At 54.0% G+C, this 22,846-nt stretch overlaps 1 protein-coding gene across 1 annotated transcript in view; it reads left to right on the forward strand.

Annotated features, from left to right (window-relative positions):
- The window catches only part of PAX8 (paired box 8), a 58,205-nt gene extending 40,872 nt beyond the window's left edge, over nt 1–17,333 (forward strand). The window contains exons 9-12 of the mRNA XM_081254574.1: nt 372–578; nt 7,658–7,759; nt 14,645–14,731; nt 16,191–17,333. Of these exons, the coding sequence (XP_081110700.1) occupies nt 372–578; nt 7,658–7,759; nt 14,645–14,731; nt 16,191–16,267 (473 nt within the window). The 3' untranslated portion in view covers nt 16,268–17,333. The remainder of the gene's footprint in view (nt 1–371; nt 579–7,657; nt 7,760–14,644; nt 14,732–16,190) is intronic.
- The last annotated feature ends 5,513 nt before the right edge of the window (nt 17,334–22,846 follow it).

The following is a 22,846-nucleotide window of genomic DNA, read 5'->3' on the forward strand; positions in this document are numbered from 1 at the left end:
TGTGTTACGGCCCTGGGCCTGGAGAGGAGAGGGGGGCTCTGCTGGCTGGGCCTCCAGGCGGGTCCAGAGGGTCTCGCCTTCTATCCTCGGCCCCTCTCCTCCGCCTGCCCCCCAGCGCGGGGCACACGCAGCCGCGTCTACATTCACAGAGGCACAGCAGGGAGGTAGAGCGGCCCCTCCCCTCCTCCCGCGGCCTGAGGGGCACCGCGTAGCCCCGCCCACCTCCCCCCTCCACGCCCAGCCTCAGGGAGGAGCCCGCCCCCCGGCCCCGCGCCGCCGCACCCCTCCCGCACCTCATGGCTTGGTTTGTGCATGTTCCCACCCCATCATCTCACACCCCTCTCTCCTTGTTGTCTCCCTCCCTCCGGCAGATCCTCATTCACCCTTCGCCATAAAGCAGGAAACCCCCGAGGTGTCCAGTTCTAGCTCCACCCCTTCCTCTTTATCTAGCTCCGCCTTTTTGGATCTGCAGCAAGTCGGCTCCGGGGTCCCAGCAGGTGCCTCGGTCCCGCCCTTCAATGCCTTTCCCCATGCTGCCTCCGTGTACGGGCAGTTCACGGGCCAGGCCCTCCTCTCAGGTACGACAGGGAGGTCCCGGGCTGTGCAGCCATCGTGGGGGGAGGGAGGGGGGTCCTCAGGGCCGGACGCCGGTCCCCTGCTGTGGGTCCAGCCCCCTCTCCGGCCCCCAGTCCTCTCCACCATCGCCCCATTTCCTGATTCCTCCAGCAACTTTTGGAGCTGCCAAGATGTGCCCCTTCCGAGCCTGCAGAGTCAGGCCGTCGGGGTGAAGGCAGATTTCCAGAACCTCCACCCAAGGCCCCATGGAAGAACAGGGACCCTAAGGCCAGGAGCCAGGCTCCGTAAAGCCCTGAACACTTGGTCTGGGTAAAACATACAAAAGAAGGAAAAAAGAAAACTTTGGAGGGAGAAAGCCATTGGCTTTGGGAGCCAAATTCTGGATCAAATTTCTAAAGACAGAGGGTAAGCCCCAGTTGGATCTCCATAGTGTAACTCTCCTTGTGCCCAGCTTAAGAGTGTCACCCTTGGAGGACACTCAAGCAGAGTGACTCACCAACCCAAGAGAGGGGGGAGCAGGGACCTCCCATCAGGAACCTCATCCAACTCAAAACATTTAAAGCTGGAAGCAATCTTAGGGGCATTTAGACCAAATCTCTCCTTACACTGATGGGCGACAGGCCCAGAGAGAAGGGCCTGGCCGAGGCCCCTGAATGGGACCATGGTGAGGGCTCCGCCTGCATGCAGCATGTGGGTCATTCCCCAGCAGAGCTGGGTCTCCCTGGCAAAAGGACATCAGCCCGTCTAGCCAGGGTCTGAGCAGTGGCTGAAAAAGTCGGAGGTGTTTGGCTTGGGCAGGGAGAAGGCCTGAGGTGGAGTGAGGGGTAGGGCTGGGGGGCAGAGACCCATAACAGTCTTCAGATATCTAAAGGGCTGCCACAGAGATGAGACCGTTTCAGATGTGGGTCCAAGGCACTGAACCAGGACCCATGGGGGAAGCCAGGAGTGGGCCAGCCCTTCTGGACCAGTGGTTTTCAAACTTGCTGGACCTCGCAGCACTCTCTTGAAATGAAACCTTTGACAGAAGCCAGGTATCCAAACCAGACAAATGAAGAGCTGCTCTGTCTGAAGTAGGGGCTCTGCCCACGGAAAGCCCTTGGTCTTGAAAATCACTGCACCAAAAGAACCAGACCTCTGCCCGCCCAGAGGGACCACACGGTCCTCTTATTCAAGTTCATTGACCCTTTCTTGTAACTGTCTGTATGTTTTATGTCTGTCTGGCACCTAGGACTTTTTTTTTTCCTCTGTGCATCCCTGCGTCTAATGAGGGAGGTCCTCTTGGAAGAGGTGGGCACAGAGACAAAGGATTCATAAAGGAAGCCCAGTGTGTGGGCAGAGAGGCAATGTGTAAGGGTCTGAAGCAAGGAGGAAAGTGTTGATTCAGTGCAGAATTTCAAAAGAGGGTGAAGTCAGCAGAGATGGGTCATTTGTTTTGACCAAAGTGATTAAAGAAGAAAACTCTGTGAGCTGAGTGAAGTGATGTCAGCCAGAGAAAATGGGATGGGGAGGGAGGGAGGGGGGAATAGAAGAGACTCACATCCACTGTGGGGTGGACCGGCCCAGTCACCGGGCAAGACTGCCTGCCTTGTGCGCATGGTGGGCCAGGGCCAGGAGGGCTGGGATGAGGCAGGTAAGGGATGAGGGTGTGGGTGAAGCATGCGGTGACGGGGAGCAGTTCTTCACTTGCAGTGGGAGCTGTGGAGAGGCTTGGCAGGACCAGCCAGAGAGGAGCGGGAGGGACACAGGGCAGTGGGAAGCAGATGTATCAGAGCACAGACCTGGGTGGTGGTGTGAAGTGTGGTGGCAACAGCTCAGTGCAAAGTCCCTGCCCCAGAGCTCCCACGCTTTCTCCCCTTTTAGGGCTTCAAGCACCCCCAGCCACCATGCAGCCACATCAGGGGTGATGCTTCCAACTTCTGTGAGCTCTTAGTTTAATCGATGTGCCCTCTCTCCGAGCCAGCTGCAGGACTGGGAGGTCAGGCCCCCATGGGGCAAAGCAGTGGGCAGCAGACACCCAGTGGTCATTTAGACAGCTGGCCCCCGGAGCCAGGCCCAGGTGAGGCGATGTGCAGGGTGTGACCCCCGTGAAGTCTGCAGAGCCCAGCCTGAGGGCTGAAGAGGCACCCCCGCCCCCAGAGGCAGGGGCTCTGAGAAGAGCAAGCAGTGGCCAGGCTTGGAGCGGCTGGGTCCAGGAGGTTGCCGAGAACAGGAGGCAAGTCAAGGCCGCAGTCCACAGAGCTAGGCCCGCCCCGTGGATCAGGCACAAGGCCCATGATGGCAGAATCCGTGCTGAGCCCATGTGTTGGCCTGGAGCTCCTGAAGGAGTGTCCCCCCTGCCGCCTCTGGTCAAGATTGGACCTAAATACTTCCCACGTGGCTGAGCCACAGTGAGCGGACTTGGGGGGACACGGCAGAGAGAAAGCAGCTTAGGAGGGGAATGATCTGGGAGTTCCCTGGATGTCCAGTGGTTAGGACTTAGCTCTTTCACTGCCGTGGGCCCGGGTTCAATCCCTGGTTGGGGAACTAAGATCCTGCAAGCCATGAAGCACAGCCAAAAAAAAAAAAAAAAAAAAAAAAAAAGGAGGGGAATGATCTCAAGAGTCTGGGGGCTGGAAACCTATCCAAAGGAGGAAGAGATGAGCTTGAAAAAAATGAAAGGAAGTCCAGACCAAATTAATCCGAGGTACTGCTGCAGACAGAGGAGACGGAGGAGGACCAGGTAAATTTTCATTCCATAATGAAATGTCACCTACGTGAACCCCCCCAGCTCTCCTCCTCTGAGTAGCTTCCTATGGACCTTGCCTGCCACCTCCCGCCAAGTCTTTGTCCGCCTCCCTGGGGTCAAGTCCCCTCCCAGCCCAGCGGCTCTGCTGGTGCGATGTCTGGGGTGGTATTATCTGCGTCTCAACTTCTCCCTAATCAGCCAAGAAAGAAGAAACCTCAGGGTTTGGGGAACAGGAGGATTGATCCTAACTCTATTCCCAGTTCCCATCAGATGCCCCAGTCTGGGGTCCCAGCACACTGGCCGAGAGCAGTATTGAGGCTGTCCTTGTCCTGGCTGTTCCAGGGCTGAGTCCCGCTCAGCTGATGAGAAAGCCCTGACTTCGGTTTTATCATCAAAGTGCCCATGACCCACCTCCATCCTTTTGTGCAAAATTATATTTAATCCTGCCAAAGAGATTTCTGGATTGCCATAAATTCTCCTTGCTATCAGAACAAGATAAGGAGTTGAAAAGAGGTCACAGAGAGGGCAGACATCAAAGGGAGCGGATAAAATGGTCTGAAATCACCTCTACCCTCAGAATTCCTGCAAGTCCTGGCTCTGATCCTGGCCTCTACCGATATTTAGAACATTTACCGGTATTTCTGGGGTGCTAGTGTTCTCTTCTAAAACCCCATTTCCCAGCCAGTCAACGTAGACCTGTGTCTGTGTCAGCTTCTTAAACATAGGACTATAGTGGAAGTATATTTGAGTACAGAGGAGATGGAATTACAAACCAAAGATAAACTTGTGGTGAAGAGCCTTAAAAATCAATTAAGTCCATAAAATAGGCTGTGAAAGGGTGCCTCCGCCTTATGGCTTCTGTGGTTTCATTTCTAAGAAGGTTGCAAAGTTCTTGGCTTTGGGAGAAACCCACATATTTAAGGAATTGCAGCAGAGTCTTGCGAGACTGGTGGGAAAGTTGATGGTACGGAGTCAGGGTGAAGGCCGTCCTGAAGACTGTCTCAGCAGGCTTTTCAAGGGGGCCAAGCTTCAGGGGAGGAAGGCTTCAGGAGTTTGCTCCAGCATCTGATTCAAAAACCTCCGTCCCACTGGGAGAAAGTTAGGTGACTAAGGGGAGACGAAGATGAAAAATCTCAGAATACAGGGGAGTGAGGCTGGTGAATTCAGTTTCCCAAGGAGCAGTTTGGGAGCTAGTTCTCGTGGGATGGGACCCATGGGGGCAGCTGTGACTAAATTAAGTTGTGGCTTAAGGGGAGCTTGCACCCTGGTGGTCTGCCCGCTGAGCTGCAAAGCTCAAGAAGCAGCAGGACCAGGTGATGGAAAGGGACAGGATAAGAGGAGAATGAAGGGGAATGTGGCACCACAGGGCTCCAGGGCCGGAAAGAGCTCTGTAGAGCCCCTAGGCCAGCCCTAGCCAATAGGTGGCCTGAGAGCCAAGCTATACCACCAACCCCAATCACAGCAGACACAGATGCAGCCTCAGAATCCTTCTCAACACAATGCACCAGGAAGCCCCCTACCAATCAGTCAAATATTAATTAAGGTGAGCCCAATTTATAATCTGTCATCTAGCCTAGCTCCTCACGAGACAGACGAGAAGATGCGGGTCAGGGAGATTAAGTACTTTGTTCCTCAGCCACAATCTGGACCTAGATGTCTGTCTGTCTGTCTGTCTGTCTGTCTCTCGGAAGTAGGGAGGGAAGAGGAAAGGGAAAAGGCATCAGGCCTGAATGAGCCACCACCCTCTTCCATCACTCCCCTACTCATGTCACGTACACCATGTGTCCTCCTCCTGCCCACACAGGCTTCATATCACTCCTTGCCTCTCATGGGCTCTGGTACCTGACCAGGGGCTTCATCCAAGGGTCCAAGGGGCTGAGTCTGAGAGCTGATCGTATTGCAGTCTTTTTCGAAGAAAGATCAGATTTTCCCTTGGTATATCTTCTGCCTACTTCTCCCTCTCCTTCTAAATATACTGAAATTTCCCTTTCCTCACCTGTGTGGCCAAGCCCTCATTTGTTCAGGCCTGTGTCAAGTGAACTGGACCCATCTGTCGGATTCCAGTGGGTCCCTTTCTGTTTGGTCCAGCACCGACCACTGCTGGACATTATACTGAAACAAATTAGGAAATTAGGGGGTGTTGTTCATTTTTACCAAAACATTCACACAATTTTAAATAATAAACCGATGGCTCCTTTCCAATAGGATTTATTCTATAAGGTTTCCCTTGACATGTAACAATTTATAGAATGTGTCCTTTGCACAAATCAGTGTTCACCTCTGGCATGAAACCTTAGCTCTGAATTATGCTGATAACATTCTGGTAATAGTAATAAGGTGTGTAAGGCTACTCTTATTTTTTATCCCATTTTGCATGTGAAGAAACTGAGGCTTGGGGTACGTAGGTGGCTGGTCTCGGGCACTTGGAAAATTAGTTGTAGAAGCAGAATGAGGACCAAAGTCCTCTGGTTCCTGGACCCTTCCCTCCAGAGGAAAGGTAGAAGTCCAGTAGGCCTGGTCTTGTTTGTTGACCGCCCCCCCCAGACTTGGACTTGCCTCCAGTGCCCATCCCAGTCTATCCCCATCATGACTTATAGCGCCTAGCCTTGCTAATTTAGCATTCTTGCTTACTGCTGTATCCCCAAGTGCTTTGAAAAGTGCCTAGGATATCAGAGTTACTCCATCAGTATTTGTCCAATGAATGAACGGTCTTCAGGGAACCTCTAGAAATAGAGGTAAGGAGGGAGTTACTGCTGTATTGACAACTTACAGGGTTCCATGCGAGGTACCTTCCCTCCCATTGTTACTAGGCACCCCCTGAAGCGCCCGACATATGAAGGGCCTCGGGGGGATGGATGGGAGGAAAGTTGGACCAACAGTGCCATGGAGGGGGTGGACTTGGTAAGCTGGTTGACAGAGGGTCACAGGGAGGCTAGGTAAGTCCTAGGAGAGAAGGTAGCCCCCAGTGTGGGAAAGGTAAAGGCATTCTGGTAATGGTGATAATCTAACACACAGGTTCTCATTCAGAGGTGATTTTGCCCCCCTGGGGACATATGACAATATCTGGAGACATTTTGGGTTGTCACACTGGGTGGGAACTGCTCCTGGCATCTAGTGGGTAGACCCAACATCCTATAATGCACAAGACAGTCCCTCACAGACAATTATCTCTCCCCAAGTGTCAATAGGTCTGAGGTTCAGAACCCTTGTAAAAACATCGCCACGAGCTAGGATGACCCAATAATTTCATCATTCAAACTGGGGCATTTTGAGAGTGGAATGGGCGTTATTCATAAATGTGCTGGGACAGTGTTCAGGACCTGGGCAGAACAGGATGTCTTGTCACCTGGCCAAGAGTCCTTGGATGAGGCAGAATCTCATGGGCCTGCAGGACACGGGGCGATGGAGGAAGGGCCAAGGGGGAAGCATTGTGGTTGTTGGCACGTGGTGTAGATGGAGAGAAACTCAGCAGGTCAGGTGGGGTCTCCAGAATGGGAAGGTTTGACTACCTGATGTGGAGGAGAGGCAAAGCCAGGGAAATCAGGACTTCACAGAGCAGCCTCTGTGTTACCAAGGCCAGAGTATTACCCACAACTTATAGATAAACAGAGAGATGGTTCTTTTCAGGAATGGCGTGGACAGATGTCAGTGGTTCACGGGCCTGTGTAAACACGGTCTGTCAGCCCACATCTCCTTTCCACGTCAGGAAGAGGCGATATGTTTCACGTCTCTTGCAGCTCTGATAGGTTGTGTCCACCTGAAAGGCCAGGTCGAGTGGCAGGAACCTCCCTCTGGCTCAGCGGCAAAGAGTGCAGTGATTGATTAGCAAGATCTGCCACAGGTTTGGAAAAGGAGAGTGATGGGCCACCAGGCCACACCTTTGCCATCCCTTCATAGGGTCTTGTTCCTGGTTCTCCTTGGAGCTGGAGATGTGAGCTTTGAGTCCAGTGGCCTCTAATGTATTTATTTAGGTCAAGCTGTGCCGGCTGCTATGTGGATGCCAGGGGGGACCACAAAGACCCAGAAGACATAGCCCTCAGCCTCCCTCCAATACCATGACATTTTTATGGATGAATAAGATTTGTGTAAATAAAATCATTGGAGAACAGGGAACCATAGAGGACTGCAGTAACCAGGACACCCTGCATGGTGGAGCCTGTGGCCTGGTCAAGGCCAGCCGAGGAGAGAGGAGCCTGGGCTCAGAGGAGGAGGGCGGGGGAGGAAGTGGGTTTGGAGAATGACTTGGGAGAGAGCAGGAATGGCAGAGGGAAGGCTTGCTGAGCCTCAGGGGAGCAAGACAGTAAGTGCAGGAGCCCACAATGGCCCACCTGATGACACTTTGCTGTATTTTTCCAGGGCGAGAGATGGTGGGGCCCACGCTGCCTGGATACCCACCCCACATCCCCACCAGTGGACAGGGCAGCTATGCCTCTTCTGCCATCGCAGGCATGGTGGCAGGTAAGGGGAGGGGCTGGGCAGGAGGGGAAGCATTGCAAAGAGGAAGTGGTGGCCCCAGGCAGAGCAAGAGAGGGCAAGAGGTGAGCTGTGCCCCTCGCACAGGCTTCCCAAAGGGCAAGGAAGGGTGGACTGAGAGGTGCATCTTCTTATAAATGCCTGGAGAAGAGACTTCAGTGCAGTCCTGGCTCCATAACTCTCTCCAGCTCAGCCCCAGCATCTTCTTCCCAGATACTCCTGTATTACCCACCATGATGAAAAGGGAGGGACTGAGACAGACTGGTGTTCAAATCGGAACTCTGCCATTTCTTCCAGTGATGCAGTGAGCCTTGATGGAGAGGCCGCTGGGGGCCATCAGAACACTGTGAGCTAAACCTAAGCCTAGCCTATAAGCAACCCGTGGTCTCCCAGTTCTTTAACTCTGGTGAATCCCAGTTTACCCTTTCTGTAAAATCATGACCTGGGCAGAACAGGATGTCTTGTCACCTGGCCAAGAGTCCCTGGATGAGGCAGAATCTCATGGGCCTGCAGGACATGGGGCAATGGAAGAAGGTACAAGGGTGAAGCATTGTGGTTGTTGGCACGTGGTGTAGATGGAGAGAAACTCAGCAGGTCAGGTGGGGTCTCCAGAATGGGAAGGTTTGACTACCTTCCCATTTTGCATGGGAAGGTAGTTTGCATGGTGTTGGTGATGATGGCAGTGAAGATGGTTGAAATACAACCTTCTTCACACCTCACACTCACTCAACCCTGCACGGGCAGGACCCGTGGCCTGAGAACTCCAAAGGTACTATAAAGTGTGAGATGAGCTGGGAGTACTTCTCCATCATCACTTGGGCTGTTCTGGAATCCTCCCTGCCAGTCACTGGGGTCTCTTTGTCCACCAGTGTGGTCCTCACCCAGCAGTGACCCGGGTTATCAAGGTCTGGACAAGTGAGGACAATGAGAGTTTCTTTGGACGAGTCTCACTCTTTTAGGAAACATATAGGAAGGACCCCAGGATGGATAGGGTCGAATAGAGCCATTTGCACTGCCCAGAGAGGCCTGAGGACCTGGAGCTTCTGGAAGGGGCGCTGAATCAATCAGGGCATCTGTGACCTCCCTGCCAGCCCTGGACCAGCCTCTCTGGCTTTGACTCCAGAGACTCAAGGCATTCACCCAGGCCTGTTTCCCTCCCCCACTGGCAGGGGTTATTCTTTACCAGCCACCCACTCGGGTGCCCTGTGCGAGGCAGGTGGGCTGGGCTCTCCTGGGCAGAGGGAGGGGAGGGAGGAGCGCGGGAGGGAAGGAGGCTCTGCGCTCCCTGGGAACCCGCTGAGCTGGCACTTGTTGCTGCCTGGTTACCTTGGCGATGTGCTTAATGCAGCGTTGAAAATACAGAATACTGACTCCTCTCTCCCTCCTGGCCCCAGACTCCCTCCCTCCCTCCCTTCCTCTTCTGGAGCGTGAAATGAGATTGGTCCAGATAAAAAAGGAAAAGATTTGGTTATTTTTTTAAGAGTGTGGATAATGGGGCCTCTCAATCAAAATCCCAGGCTCCAGTCAGCTCCCCCCATTCCCCTTCCAACCTCTCCACCTTTCCCTGCCGCCTGCTTAGAAGAGGAGGAGGAGACGTAAAGCACAGGGCTTTTCTCTTAATTATGGATCGTTCCTGGGGGCAGGCCCAGGGCAAGGGGTGGTTCCTGGGGCCCAGAGTCTGACCTGTGAGGTAGCTGGAAGGCTTGGGCCTCTCATCAAAGGCCCCCAGGTTGTTTCCATAAAGACCTCACCCTGAGTGGGTGTTGTGGAAAAAAATAATAATAATAACACAGGTACAGCATGGACTGCAAAGTGAATTCCAAGAGGGGGCTTGCCTGGCAAGGTGGTTGGGCTCCCAGTAAGTTACATGCAAATCAGTTTTCAGAAAATGCAATGTTACTTAAATGCATCCCTGGTTCCTAGGAACTCCATGGTGCAAATGAATTCTTAAGGAATTTTTTTGTAGAAAAAGTATTCGTGTCCATCTCTTACCAGTGGTTACAATCTCCAAGTTGACTGAAGCGAGATTCCTTCCATTAAAATCAAACCTTCCTTGAGCACCTACTGTGTGCTAGGTACAGACAAAATGCTCAAAGCAAGGCATACCAATGACATTCTTCAATCAATTGTGGAAGGAAGGAAGAGATCATTTGTCAGGCACTTTCTCTGTGCCTGGCCATTCAGAGGTATACATTTATTTCTCATTTAATCCTCACCATAAGACTGGGAAGCTGGTATGATCTTAGTTTTATGTAGATAAGGAAACAAGCATAGAAAAGCGAAGTAGTGTGCTCGGGGTCATAACCATACTAAATGGCTGGGTTGTTCAAACACAGTTTTTTTTATTTCAAATCTAGCATTCTTTCAGATCTAGCGTACTACACCACGCTGCTTCCCACCAAACCAGAAATAATGACATGTGTTTTAGGAGAGCAACATAGGACCCAGACCAGGGCACAGATTTCTCTTATCCATTCATCTTCTGTTGTGCCTTCTGATTGTTGTTGCTGTTGTTCCTGTCTCATCGATACAGTTAATGACCCTCTAACCAGTTCTGGAGCTGTACTGAGAGCTTCGATAGATGGATCCATCCACCCATCTCTCCATCTTTCCATCCATTCATCTTTACACACATTTTTACATACGTCCGTGTATCTTCTCATCTCTTCTTCCATCCTTCTATCATTCATCCTTCTATTCATCCATCCATCCACCCATCCATTCACCCATCCTTCTATCCATCCATCCCTTCTTCTATCCTTCCATCATCCATCCATCTATCCATCCACCCATCCATTCATCCATCCATCCTTCTATCCATCCTTCCATACATCTTTTCACGTATCCATTCTTCATCTATCCATTATCCACCCTCTCAACCATCCTTGCATCCTACCATCCATTCACCACGTTTCACTTAACAAAGAGTGGTTGAGGATCTATGGTATGGGATGCTGGGGATCTAGCAGTGAACAAGACAGGTCCCTCTATTTGTGGAGCTTACAGCCTAATAATGGAGAAAAAAAGTGTAGTAAAAAAGTCAGTGAATGAATAAACAAGATAATTTCAGATAGTGATAAGCCCTGGGGAGACAATAAAATGGGATGATGTAATAAAGAGCCACAGGGAGAGAAGATAACTACTTTAGACTGGGTGATCCGGAGAGGCCTCTCTGAGAAGGTGTTCAAAGTGGTCAGCCAAGTGGTAAACTGGGGCAGACCGACCCCAGCCCAAAAGAACAGCAAGTGCAAAGGCCCCAAGGCAGGAACTAGTTTAGCATGATCACACAAAGAAAGAGGGTGAAATATCCAAGAACAGTGAGTGAGTGGCAAAAGCGCTACAGAATGAGGAGATGTTGTTTGTGGATGGGTCGAATTTTAAAGCTACTCAGGCCACTGGGAAAGCAAATTGTAGACAGTCAGAAGAGGAAGCACAGAGACCAGCTGACCAATTGAAGGACAACTGCAGTAGTTCGTACAGGACATAACAGTGCTGTGGGCCATAGAGGTAGCAGGGGAGGAGGAGAACAGAGACGCTGAGGAGGGATTTTGGTGGTAGAGCCAACAGCAGTTACTAGTGAATTGGCTGCTTGTAAACAAGCATGAGTCCCTGGTCTGGGGCTTGGGAAGCGGCATGGATGGCGGTGACAAGTATATATGTGGGAGGTTAGAAGAGGAAGGGTAGAGTACTTGGCATGTGGGAGTCAAGAGTTCTATTGGGCCATATTAGGATTGAGACACCGCCTAGATAACCAGTTGAATACATCCGTAGGCACACGATGTGTGTCTGAAGTCAGGAAAGAATCCTGACTAGGGTATACATCTCAGCCATTGTACAAAGCGGTTATTTAACGCCAAGGGATTACACAAGATCACTAGAAAGAGAATGTGAATGGAAAATCACAGAAGGCTCACAAACCAAGCCCTGGGCTTCTTCAACATTCAGAGACGTAGCAGAGAAGGAACGAGCAGGGCCCGTGAGTCAGAAAGGCCCTTGGGTTAGGAGGCAAACCAGGAGAACTGGCATCATGAAACCCAGAGGAACGGAGGGAGTGATGAACTGAATCAAAGCCGGCTAAGAGGTTGAGGGGGGTGATGGACATGGAGGTGACCACTGGAGTGATCAGGGTAGAGGTCGTGGAGATGTGAAGAGATCAGCGTTGGCCTGATTGGAGGGGGATGAGGAGGTGAGGGCAGAGACCGTGGAGCGGAGAAGGGCTGGTAGCTGGAGAGGCATGTGGGGTAAGAAGAGGATTTTTAAAAGAGAAGATGGCAGAGCCTGTGTGCTGGCTAAGGGAGTGATGAATTGGAAAGGGAGACGTCGATGAAGAGTACAGAGAAGGGATAAACTGTAGGGACCAAATCCTCAGACAGGGGAGTGAGGCAGGATGCAGAGCAAAGAGGATGGGTTGGCCTTTCATGGGTGCAGGGACATTTCATCTGCTTTGGCTGCAGGTGGGTTGACAGATCTGGTGGTGGGATGATGCTGCACCCAGGGGGTGTACCACCTCCTGAGTCCCGTACCCTACTCCAACTTCTAAGTGACCGAAGCAGATAGGTACTCTGTAAGTGTGTGTTGGATAAGTGAATAAGTGAGCAAGTGAGTGAGTGAATGCATGAAGAAGTAACACGGCGAGAGGGCAAACACATTGGACTTTCCACCTCTCTTCCAGTCCTTTGGAGCCGCTGAGGTTGGCATTGGGTGAGGTGGGGTCAAAGCCCGAGGGCGTTGCTGGGCAACCAACGTAGAATCGGCTTCTTCCAGGGTGCGCTGAACCCAGCAGTAAGCAGGACAGGTCGCATTGTGAATACAGGAAAAAGTACTGGGGGCTAGAGTCCGAGCAGGCTCTAAGGGAGCATGTGGCCTTGGGCAAATGTCCCTCTCTGGGGAGCAGTTTCTTCATTTGTGAAATGAATGGTTGGATGAGATCATTTCTTTTCTTTTTTACTATATTTAATTTAAAAAATTCTTTTTGATGTGACCATTTTTAAAGTCTTTATTGAATTTGTTACAATATTGCTTCTGTTTTATGTTTTGTTTTTTTTTGCCACGAGGCATGTGGGATGCTATCTCCCCGACCAGGGATTGAACCCATACTCCCTGCACTGGAAGGCAAAGACTTAACCACTGGGCCGCCAGGGAAATCCCTGGATGAGATCATTTCTTAGTTTCTGTCTTTCTGTATGTATCCCTTTGCTTTTCTTCTCCCTCCCTTCTTATACATGTACTTGCTGTGCTCCTGACCTGTGTTAGGCTTAGGCCCCGCCCCTAAGGAACTTCCTGTTACCACTGCCTATGCTGACCCCCTGGACAAGGACCCAGTAACCTTCCTCTGCTTCAGGCTCTTCCTCCTCGCTTCCATTCCTTCTGTGCAATTGCCTTCTTCTCTGGCAGGGAAGAAGCCCCTGCTGATCCCAGCTCAGGCTTTAACACTGGTTGGATGACTGGTGTGAGGCTCTACTGAGCTTTATTTTAGTGCCTACCTAATGGGAAAATCATAAAAGCTGGCATTTCTTGACTGCTTCTTATATTCCAAGCATGGTGCTCATAAGCATTTGATGTGTGTTATCAAATTGAATCTTCAGCAAAACCCCATGAGATAGGGACAATAATCTGCCCCATTTTACAGATGAGGAAACCAAGGCTCAGAGGGGTTCAGTGACTTGTCCAAGGTTGCACAGCTAGGAAGTGGAGCATGGAGATTTGGCTCCAGGCAGGCCAGCTCCAGAGCCAGGTAGCTTCGAGCCTCTCTTCTAGACTCTGGGAAGGAGATCAGGAAGGAACCACAGAAAGCACGAGGCTCACAACAGCAGATCAGATTCTGGACGGCGGTGTGGATTCACCGGAGCTCAGGGTTGGCGGGAACCTGGCTTTGTGGATGAAATTGTCTCCTAAGTACATAAATGGATGATCTGGAATTTCAAGTTAAGAGCCCTCAGGTCAACTTCTGCTCTGCCATTTCCCAGCTGTGTGATTTGAGGCCCCCTACTCACTGGTGCTGTACTCCAGTTGCCTCTTCTATAAATTGGCGCTACTGATGAGCACTTCATCGGAAGGTTATGAGAATAAAGGGGTTTACTGTGTGGGAAAGTGTTTTGCCAACTTTACGCTCCGTCCCAAGCCCCAGCAGTAATTGCGGTGGTCTGCTTTGTTATTTAAGGGAATTCTTAAGTAATTTTTTTGGTAAGTAATTCCATTGGTGAAGCCAAGAATCCACTCGCAGAAAGAGGTGATCTGATTTGCTTTGTGTAAATCATGCACTGAATTTGCTTGCAGTGGCAGATTTGAAATGAGACACACATCTCTATGGAGCAAGTCCCAGGACCCAGATGCCCTCCCCTCTCCTTCCCTTCATCCTCAGCAACGCCCCCCCCCCCACCAAACACACGCCCCTCCCTAACAAACCATATTTAGGGAGGCTACAAAGCTTATCCTTACTGAGCCCTTCCATGACCCCTAACTCCTCTCACTCCCATTGGCCCTTCCTGGAAAGACCTTTTTACAGAAGGTCCAGGCAGCAGCAGAAGTGGTTAGAACCTGGGCCCTGGTCACAGCACAGCTTCCAAATTCCACCAAACCCTCCAGCTGTGTGAGCTTCTGCAGATCCCCAAGCCTCTGTTTCCTCATCTGGAAAATGGGCACAGTACTAACATCTACCTCCTGGGGGTCCTGTGAGGGCTGATCTTGATGGGGCAGGACCTCCAGTCCCTGATGGAAAAGGCACTGCCCCAAATGATGCAGACTGAGGGGCCCTCGAAGGACTGATGGAGGAGGACTCGCTCGATGCCTGCCCTGCAGACCCTTGTCCCCCATCCCCAGCCTTCCACTGGTGCCTCCACCTCATGGGTCTCTCACATTCTCTTCCCACAGGAAGCGAATACTCTGGCAACGCCTATGGCCACACCCCCTACTCCTCCTACAGCGAGGCCTGGCGCTTCCCCAACTCCAGCTTGCTGAGTAAGTTGCCTCTGGGGCTGCCCAGGGCCTCTGCTCTGCGGCGGGCGGTGGGGGGTGGGTTGGGGTGCAAGGCTGAGCCAAAAGTTGTCTGAGATCTGGGAGGCCCCAGTTAGATGGAGGGCCCGGGAAGACAGGTGTTTTCCGTAATCCAAGCAGATAGAGGGAAGGCAGGGTACCAGGTTGCCTGGGAGAGGAGGCAGGAGAAAGAGAGACTTCCGTGCATCACTCTCTCTCTTCTCCATCCCAAGGCCATTTCTATTAAATCTTTTGTTTTGTGTAAGATTCAGGGCTCAGGCTTTGGGAGGGCAGTGGTGAGTGGACTCCAGAAAAGCCTTGGAGGGGGACTCCCTGCCTTCAGGGACTTAGAGTCCCACAGCTGCAGACGCTGTCGCAGGGGCGCCCTGCGGGAGTGCCAGCTGCCTTTCTGCTGGGGAGCACCCTGATTGCGAACAATGCCATCCTGTCGCCCTCATTAACCATCTAAGTGACTCAGAAATACTCACGATTCAGCCCAGAGCCCTTACACAGAAATCGTCTGTTCCACCACATTCCTGTTATTTGGCTTGAGGTGTGGACAGCCTCCAGGAGGAGCAGAGAGTGAGCTGTGGGGCTGCTCCTCAGCCCCTGTCTCCCCCTGGGCCTGGGCTGGGTAGAGAAGCTTTTCAGGAAACCAGGCCCCTTAATGGGGAACGTGAGGGATCCCACTGGAGTCTCCGTGAGGGATGGCCTTAAGGGTCTCGGAGCAAACCTGAGCCGGACAGAAGCCGCAGTGCGGTACGGCCAACCGCAAGGGCGCCGTCACAGGCCTGGCAGGACCGTCCATTCCCAAGACGCTCCCTCTCCTCCTGATGCTCCAGAAATGACTAGGAGGCTGGCTGAGCTGGGTTCTGTTTGCCAGATAAGTTCAAGCCACCCTTCTGTTCGATTTAGCCGGAAAGGCTGACGGCATTGAGACAGGCCCTTCCCATGGAACCTTCCCGGGCTGTCCATCCTGCAGGTGTGCAGAGCTGCCCGGTGCAGGCCCTCAAATGTGCATCCCCCTTGACCGGTCAGGATCCAGTCCCCCTGCTTCCCCAGAAGAAGATCCTCTGGCCTCGCACCTTTTGGGCAAGGCTGGGGAAAGCCCCAGTGATCTCCCCGTGTGAACTTGGCTCTCCAGGGTCCCAAATGTAACTGCTCTCTCTTGCCCTCTCCCTGATACAAGGGTGTTGAAGGTCAAAGGAGTCATGGCGGGAGGGGCAAGAAGCCACTGTTCTCCTTCTGGCCAGAAACTCAAAGGTGAGGCCAGAGAAGGAGGAAATAGGGCCAGAGGGGAGTTAATCTTTGATGATCAGATAGGCCCGGGGATCAATGATTAACTCGTGCTGTCTTAAAGGTTGGCAGAGGCAGGGAGAGGCTGTGCGGTGCAGGTTCCCCTCCTGACCAGCAGTGTTGTTGTTCTTTTTGCGAACGTGTCCAGGTTCCCCGTATTATTACAGTTCCACATCAAGGCCAAGCGCGCCACCTACCACTGCCGCGGCCTTTGACCATCTGTAGTTGCCATGGGGACAGTGGGAGCGACTGAGCCACAGAAGGACTCGGCCTGGGACGGGCCCCAGAGAGTCACACAAAGGAATCTTTATTTATTACATGAAAAATAACCACAAATCCAGCATCACGGCTCCCTCCCTGTGTGGTTGATTCAATGAACCCTGAGAGACCGGACGACGTTGGAGAAGACCACGCTGTCCTCCAGGACTCCTTAATGAGGGGCAGGAGTCCCAGGGGGACAGAACCGTCCCATTCCAAAGAGACAAACTCGGAGGAGAAGTGGGGAGGGAAGAGGGGACGGCCAGAGGCTTGAGAGGCACATGGGGCCCACGACGGGGTCAGGGCCACACAGAAGCACCTTTGTGGCTCCATCACCGACACGCTCTAGCAGCCGCGGGCTCTAAGCGCTTCCGTCCAGCCCACAAGCTGCAGCGGGTGCGAAGGCTCTCCCGCACCGCTGCCTTGAGAGGCACCACCTTCTCTGTGCAGCTTGCTTGGATCTTTCTGCTCCTCTCCCTCTTGGCCCACAGGCTGAATGCTGGGTCCAGCCAACCAGGAGCTCCGCCTGGTGGTCAAGGTGGTCATCCGCCTTCCTTTTACCTGCTGCTGTGAACGTAGGAGCTCCATCCCAGGTGCTCCCCGCCACGGAACCACCCCTTGGCAGCCAGACCTCAGCCTGGCTGAGCCTACTGCAGCTTGAGACAGACATTCCAAAGCCCCCGGGCTCCTGGGGGTGGGGTGCAGCCCTGCCCAGGGCAGAGCCAGGCACAATGGCTGGGGACCCGCCTCCCCTCCCAACAGCCCTGCCAAGCCCACAGCTACCCGAGAGACCCTAAGACAACCCCCCCAAAGCCAGCCATGGCGGTTTCCTCTCTGGCTCCCACCGTTCCTGCCCTCCCCTCCCCAGGCCTGACTGTAAATACTGTAAAGGAGGCTCTGCTTGAGTCAAGATGCCCTTTTCCTCTCAGTGACCTGTCTCCCTGCCATGTCGGGCTTCTCCCCTTGACGCTTCTTTCTTTTTTTTAAAGACAACCCACCACTGCCACGTGACTCAATAAACCATGACTCTTGGTCTCCAGCTTTGGGGTTGGCTGGGGAAGGAGGCACCCCAGGACTGGGTTTTCTCCAGAGAACCTCAGAGCCCAGTGGCCAGCGAACTCACGTTGGGGCCAGGCATTGAAAGGACCACGAATGCCCAAGGGAGAGAGCCCCTGACTTAGCATTCACCCTCTGCCCCAAAGAGATGGTCAGCACCGGGCAAATCACGTCTCCCAAGCTTTGATTGTGCCAACTCTGAGTAAACCCGAGCATCAAATAAGCACGTGGCCCAGTGCCTGGCCAATCACAGACTCCCCACAGGTAGTTGCTGTTGTAATTAACAGGAAGCCAGAGAATCAGCCAGGAAGGTTGGTGGTGGCAGATCCGGGAACAGCTCTACACTGGAGCCCACGTAAACAGCTCTTAGGATCCCTGAGGTGGGAGAGGAGGGAAGGGAGAAGACAGTTACTGGGCTCTGCTGGATGGGGGCCTCACATAAATTAAGCTGCCATTTGCCCTATTTTACATATGGAGAAACTGAGGCTCAGAAGAAAATGAAATAACTTGCCCAAGGCAGGAAGTAGTAGATTCAATCAAGTCCTCTTACCTTAAGTCCAGCACTTTCACCCAACAGCACAGGGCTCTCTCATCAGGGATGCCAGGGGGTTCTAGACCCAAGGGAAGTTCTGAGACTGCCACCGAGAGTTTAATTTTTTGGGGTTTGGTTCCTAAGTATTTGGCAAGACTGTGCAATCAAGCAGCTGAGGCCAGGAAGGGGTGAGGGAGCTACTATAAGGACTCAGGACAACCTCCTTCTGTGAGATTTTAGAGGACAAGTCACAATGGTGACTGCCAGGTCTCTGCCCCCAAGAGGGTGCCTGGACCACCAGCGGCTGCCTGGTGTCTGCGTGGACCCTCTCCATGAGGGACCCAGCTGGAGCGGGGGGCAGGATGGCCAGATTAATGCCGACAGCTGGGCAGATAACAGCTGAGGTCGAGTCGGGTGGAGGAGGGGCTTCCTCATCCCCCACTAGCACCCCAACCAGGGGCTCCCAGGCTGGGAAGGCAGCGGCTAAGAGACGGGCCTCTGACCTCCCTGGTCCTCCCAAAGGAGAGGCGAGGAATGCTCACTGAGGATGGCATAGAGTGGGCCCCCCACAAAGAAGACCAGTCCCCATGACTTCTGAGCGGATCTGAGATGAGGCTCAGTTTTCAATAACAGGATTTTCCTCCAGCCACGAGCCACGGTGGCAGGACTGCATCCCATTATATCTGGGTTCCTGAGAGCCCTAAAACAGTCCCCACCCAGGAATCACCTTGAGAGGTGGATGGTGCCCCACCAGAGCCTGCAGAGCGATCCTTTGTATTCACAGCCAGACCCTTTCCGGGGACACTGGTGCCCTGGCAGCCTCTCCCAGCCCTGAATGACAAAGGGACCTGGGCTGGGCTTTTGCTGGCTGACCGTGGTTCAGCTCTCCCGTTCCTTCTCGAAGTGAGCTGAGCGCCCCCAGGACACTCTGCTCAGAGCAGGTGTCAGCGAGTGTGTGGCATGGCCCAGGTGCAGCAGGTCCCAGCCAGGAGCGCTCCAGACACTCCGTCCACAGTCAAACCGCAGGTCCCCCTTTCGGGGCTTGGAAAATACAGCCGTCTGTGTGCTTGGAGAGAGAGATGATCTCAGGTGCCCTGACATCGGGGGTGGTGTTGGGACAAGTTGGCGAGGTACATGACGGGGTCGTGGTGAAGAAAGAGTAGGAGGGGAAGGGTGGGGAGGACAGGTGATGGGAGGCACAGATGCACAGAAAGGGGCTTTCCTGCTGGGGAGTGTGGGGAGTGTCCGTGGGTAGCTGCGTGGGAAGTGGCGGAGAGGTAGTTGACTCTGTAGCAGGGTCGAAGCCCTGGTTTTTCTGAAGGCATATGGGAGTGGTGTGTGTGTCGGCGGGAGAACTGGGGATGAAGCCTGGGCCCGAGGCGTTCCCAGGGCAGCGAGGGCCCTGCCACACCCACCCCCCCACGCCCCACCCCCGTTGCACCCTGGAGCCATCCCTCTCACTGCCTGTGTGGAGAGTCTTCCTCAGCTTTCCAGGCCCTTCTCCCCGGACTGTCATCCTCACCCTTCCTCCTGCAGTGCCCCCTGCCCTCCTAGCATCGGCCAGGAGAGCCCAGGGTGCCTGGAGCTCAGCGGTCTGTGTGGGCCAGGCAGCCCCTGGACGGTGGTGGGTTTCCTGCTGGGAGACAAAGCAGCTAGAGCCCTACCTGGGCCCACCAGGTGGGGCAGAACCCACCTTTCTAAGGTGGACTGGAGCTGCTGTGACCCTCTGGCCCCTACCCCACGGCCTGTGGCGGGGGGAGGCAGGGGCAGCTGGGAGTCTTGCTCTGAGGCCAGCCCCTCCTGTCTCTTCGCCAATATTCTTGGCATTTGTTGTTACTAAAGAACATGTACCTTCTGCCCGTCATGTGCCAGACACACATTCAACCCTCACAACAACCTCAGGTGAGAGGAGAGCATGGCCACAGTCTACACATGGGGAAGTAGGAGGCCAGAGGAGGTGAGGGGCTTGCGAAGGTTTCCCCTCTCCCACTGCGCTCACCATCCTCCCGGCCCCCTCCCCAAATACTCACAACTTTTCCCACCAGAGTCTTCCTAAGGCTCGTCCTTTGGGGGTGGGCACAGGACAAGGGGGCTGGAGACCTCGGGGTCCCGAGTCAGTGCCCTTAGCTTCAGGGGGGATTGGGGCTCCCTCCCTGGCCCTCCCTGAACTCCCCCATCCTCAGAAGATAGAATAACCCTTCTCCCATAGGCTTAGTTTCTGTCTGTTTACAAAACTCATTCACATCCATTTGTGTCTCCAATTCTGAACATCCAGCCCCATTTTGCCCTTGGGGAAACTGAGAGCAAGAGATGACTTGATCTTTCAAGGTCATTCAGAGGAGCTGGGGCCACAGCCCGACCCCTAATCTAAGGCCAAATCTGCATCCCAATCTAAGTCCTTGAGTAGCTGGATGTGGCCAGGCTTCTGCAGAGACCTCAGGCTCCCATCACTTTGTAGGAAGGGACGGACTTATGTGGCCGCCTGGGGCACTGCCACACACTCCCAACTTGGGGAATAGTCCTGGATGAAAGGCCCAGAGGTCAGCCTGCAGGCCGGGAAGGAGCTCTGGGGCTGGAGGGGAGTGCTGGGGGAGCCTCCATCCTTGACCCTTAATGTCCCCCCAGGCCGCCCCTTCTCCAACTTTGAGGGTCATAAAGCATTTCCACCGCAGGCAGGGGTCTGATTGTTCCTCTGCCTCAGTTTGTGTGACACCCGCAGACAGGGAGTGACCCAGCCTGCTACCCACAGCCGCCCGCTGTGATTGTGATGAAAGCATCCCGGCCCACAAAGGCCGCGTTCCCTCGCACCTTTCTCTTTCCTTTTCCCACCTCTTTTAATTTCTTATTCCAGTCCCTCTTCTGCTGAGTCCGAAGCAATTATTCCTTTGAGAGACCTTTGTGTCTGCAGTGAATGTTCGGGAGGGCTTAGACTTTCCCCGTGTCTGCTCAGGAAAGGCTGGAAGCATTTCTCCCTCCTTCCATCCCTTTCGGTTTCTTACTCTTCTCATTACTTTATTCTCTTCCTCTGGCTCTTGGGGGCTCTCGGGACACGGATGCTGGAGGTCCTTATCTCCTGATGGCAGATCCCGATTCCCTACTGCTCCCTGCTTGAGCGCATGCACCCACACACACCACCAGCAACCCCATCGCCACATCTCTAAGCCCCTCAAACCAAACCAGGTGCCTGGCTTCCTGGACAAAGCTGGAGGAAGCAGGCAAGGCCGGTCCCCGCCCCGGCAGCATCCTCCCCTGGACGTCACCCTTCCTCCTTCTCTCGCTGAGCGGCAAAGGCTAAGCCCCAGCTGCTGAGAGGCTGCCCTGAGATTTGGGGCGAGGGCTGGGGGAAGTGGGGCTTTGTTCTGGGGGAGAAGGGAGGTCGGGGCCCAGCTCCTCGGCATCTGTACCCGGTGGCAGCCGGCCAGGCTGGGGAGTGAAGCGCTGCCTCCGGCTCTCCCGGGGAAATGTGATTTCCCCTTGAGTGAAGCAGACTGTGCAGTGTGGAAATTGGCTCTTTTCTGAGTGAGTGGCGTCTGTTCTGAAGTCGGGGGCGGGCTGGGGCCCATGGGAGGCCGCGCTGGCCCCCGGAGTGAGCCGGGAGCAGCCATGTGCTGAGAACTCATTAGGGATAAATCAAACTAGTACCAGCATGAAGCCAACTCCCTTCCCCCCACCGCGCCTCCCGGTCCCCCCCTCCTCTGAGACTCCCCACCTCCCCTCCCCCTCCTCTCCAGCCAAGGCGTCCTCCCCCGTGTAACGGGAGCCCAAGCCCACACGTGCGTGCGCTCACAATCACACACACACAGCCCGACTGCTGGCTGCCACGACTCCCTCCCGGGGCCGGCCTTGAAGGAGAACCGCTTTCATTTACAAATAAAACTTTTCGTTTGTTTTAGATGTGTTTGCTTTTTACAGGCAGGAGGGTGTTACTTAGCTTCACGAACAGCCCAGGCCTGGGAACTCACATTCCCCTCCAGCCCACCCTTCCACTGCCATCAGGCCCCGATTTTCACGTCCTGCTCCTGCCTCCTGGGGGCCCTGAGTGGAGGCCCCCAGCTGTGGGCAACGTTGGCTCCCCCCATACACCCCCTGGGGAGAGGAGTGCACCCCCGTGGGCCCGGCCCAGAGAGCATCCCCCCGCCCGCCCACATGCCTCCCCAGGGGACCTTGCTGCGGCAAAGACATTGCTCATCAATACGGGTGAGCTCGGTCTGAATGGAAACTTACTTCTCCACCAAAGGGAAGAAGTAAGAGAAAGAGAAGAGGGTTAGAAAGAAGGAAGCAGGGCAAGGCCTCTTGGCCGCGGTGAGGACTGAGGTTTTACTTGTAGAAAGTACAGCCGCGCCCTCCCCAGAGCCGCCCTCTTTGCGGATGATGACGACGAGGGAAAGGGCCTGCTGGCCGGCCAGTCTAGGGGCTGAGGTTGTGGTGTCACTGGAGCTGTCACTTATGGTCATCATAACACCTCTGTTTACCCCCCTGGGGGACAGCGTTGCTCCAGAGCTCAGGCCTGGGTGTGGGGCTGTGTCCCCACCCTGGTTGCCTCCCGGTTGGCAACCCCAGGGAAATCCTCAGCTTCCTTGGCCGTAAAATGCGTGGCTCGGGCCAGAATGATGTCCAGCCGTCACACCGTGATTCAGTAGTCACCTGGGCAGTGAAAGGCATTACGGGACTCATCTGACTGGTTCAGGTATGAAGCCCTCTTTCTCCCAAATTCCCCTGGTAATTTTCCATCAGGCAAACACCATATTTCCATATGCGGAATCTGGTCTCTGTTTGGGGTTGGGGGGGGGATTGGTTTCTGGTCGCCCACCCACCCGGGGCCCTGGGGTCCTGCCTCAGCTGGCTGGGCTAAAGCCAGGCTTCCAGAGGATTCCAGGCTGGGACAGAAATCAGAAACCTGAGTGAAGTGAATTAGCCACAGTTAATACAGTCTGGGGCCTGAGAAGGCATAGTTCTCA

The sequence above is a fragment of the Mesoplodon bidens genome (assembly GCF_964165515.1).
Source record: "Mesoplodon bidens genome assembly, chromosome: 14".
Classification (NCBI taxonomy): domain Eukaryota; kingdom Metazoa; phylum Chordata; class Mammalia; order Artiodactyla; family Ziphiidae; genus Mesoplodon; species Mesoplodon bidens.